The following is a 1,202-nucleotide window of genomic DNA, read 5'->3' on the forward strand; positions in this document are numbered from 1 at the left end:
ACGGGGAAGGCGGCTGCCCAGTACCCAGAAGATGAGGGAAAAGGGCAGGGAGTACCAGAGCAAACGGACTCAACTGTCCCAACACAGCTGTGGGCACCGAGCCCAGAGGCCATGGTTCAGGCTGCAGCCTCCCTCCTCAGAGAGCCCGTGTTGCTGCCATGCACCGTTCACAGCCCGGAGGGAGCAAGGCCATCCCAGCTTCACCCCAGAGCCTCACCCCTCCCACAGCCAGGCTGGCAGCGCCTGTGGCACTGGGCAGAGGGGGAGGTAGACTTGGCGCTTCATAGGGCAAATACAGGGGACCTCCACATTTCCCCAAAGTGTGAAAGCAAACTATTTGTGCCCCTCCCTTGCCTTCTAACTCTGTCCAGGCCCTTGAAGATGGCACATTGCTGTGCAGCAGTGCAACAAGGCCACAGCTGCCATCGCCAGCCCCGGTACGGGGCAGCCCCTACAGATGGGACAGGCCGTGTGTCACGGACAGGAGAGCAAAAAGCAGGAGGGAGGGAGCAGAACTCTGCCCTTAAATCCCCCCCGAGCACCCAAGGGCAGGTGCAGGGCCCCGAGTCACACAGGACTGTGTACAGGCACACACTGCTGCTCCGGGCTGAATGCAGAGGTACAGCCCCAGCCCCGAGACTCACGGCCCGGGTGAGGTGAAGGGGGGGTCCTATTGTGGGGCAGTGCCAGGCTTGGACCTGGCCCAACACGTGGGCAAGTAGAGGGAGGCAAGAGGGAAGTGGCAGCATCTCTCCACTCCCCAGAGGCACTGAAGCCCTGGAACATTCATGCATTAGCCAAAAGGCAACTACAATGGGATTTAAAACGCATATATAAGGCTGGTCCCTGCTCCCCTCTCAGGGCTGTGGGAAGGGCAGGGTGTCTTCCGTGAGGGGGAGGAAAGAAGCCATCTTCAGCGCCATGCGTGCCCAGCGCCCTTGGAGCTCCGTGTCCTCCTGTCGGGCCACGCCACGCTCCAGCTCTCCCCCCCACGGGCGGCAGGCTCAGAGAAAGTCAAACACCCCGTAATTCTTTGCTGCTTGATAGAAGAAACACAAAAGGGTGAAAAGAAAGAAGAGATGTTTAGGGTGGAAGGACCGAGGCAGCAGTGACACACGGGCAAGCAGCACAGGGCGCTGGGACGGATGCGGATTAATGGGGTTAGAGAGGAGGGCAGGAGGGAATTACCATCGGCAATACAC

The 1,202-nt window shown here is 60.1% G+C and overlaps 1 protein-coding gene across 1 annotated transcript in view; it reads right to left on the bottom strand.

Annotated features, from left to right (window-relative positions):
- Positions 1–1,004: 1,004 nt before the first annotated feature.
- LOC104523117 (segment polarity protein dishevelled homolog DVL-3) overlaps positions 1,005–1,202 on the bottom strand; it is a 7,959-nt gene continuing 7,761 nt past the window's right edge. Inside the window, exon 17 of the mRNA XM_029084405.1 lies at positions 1,005–1,036. Within this exon, the coding sequence (XP_028940238.1) occupies positions 1,005–1,036 (32 nt within the window). The remainder of the gene's footprint in view (positions 1,037–1,202) is intronic.

The sequence above is a fragment of the Antrostomus carolinensis genome, unplaced genomic scaffold (genome assembly GCF_000700745.2).
Source record: "Antrostomus carolinensis isolate BGI_N321 unplaced genomic scaffold, ASM70074v2 scaffold35063, whole genome shotgun sequence".
Classification (NCBI taxonomy): domain Eukaryota; kingdom Metazoa; phylum Chordata; class Aves; order Caprimulgiformes; family Caprimulgidae; genus Antrostomus; species Antrostomus carolinensis.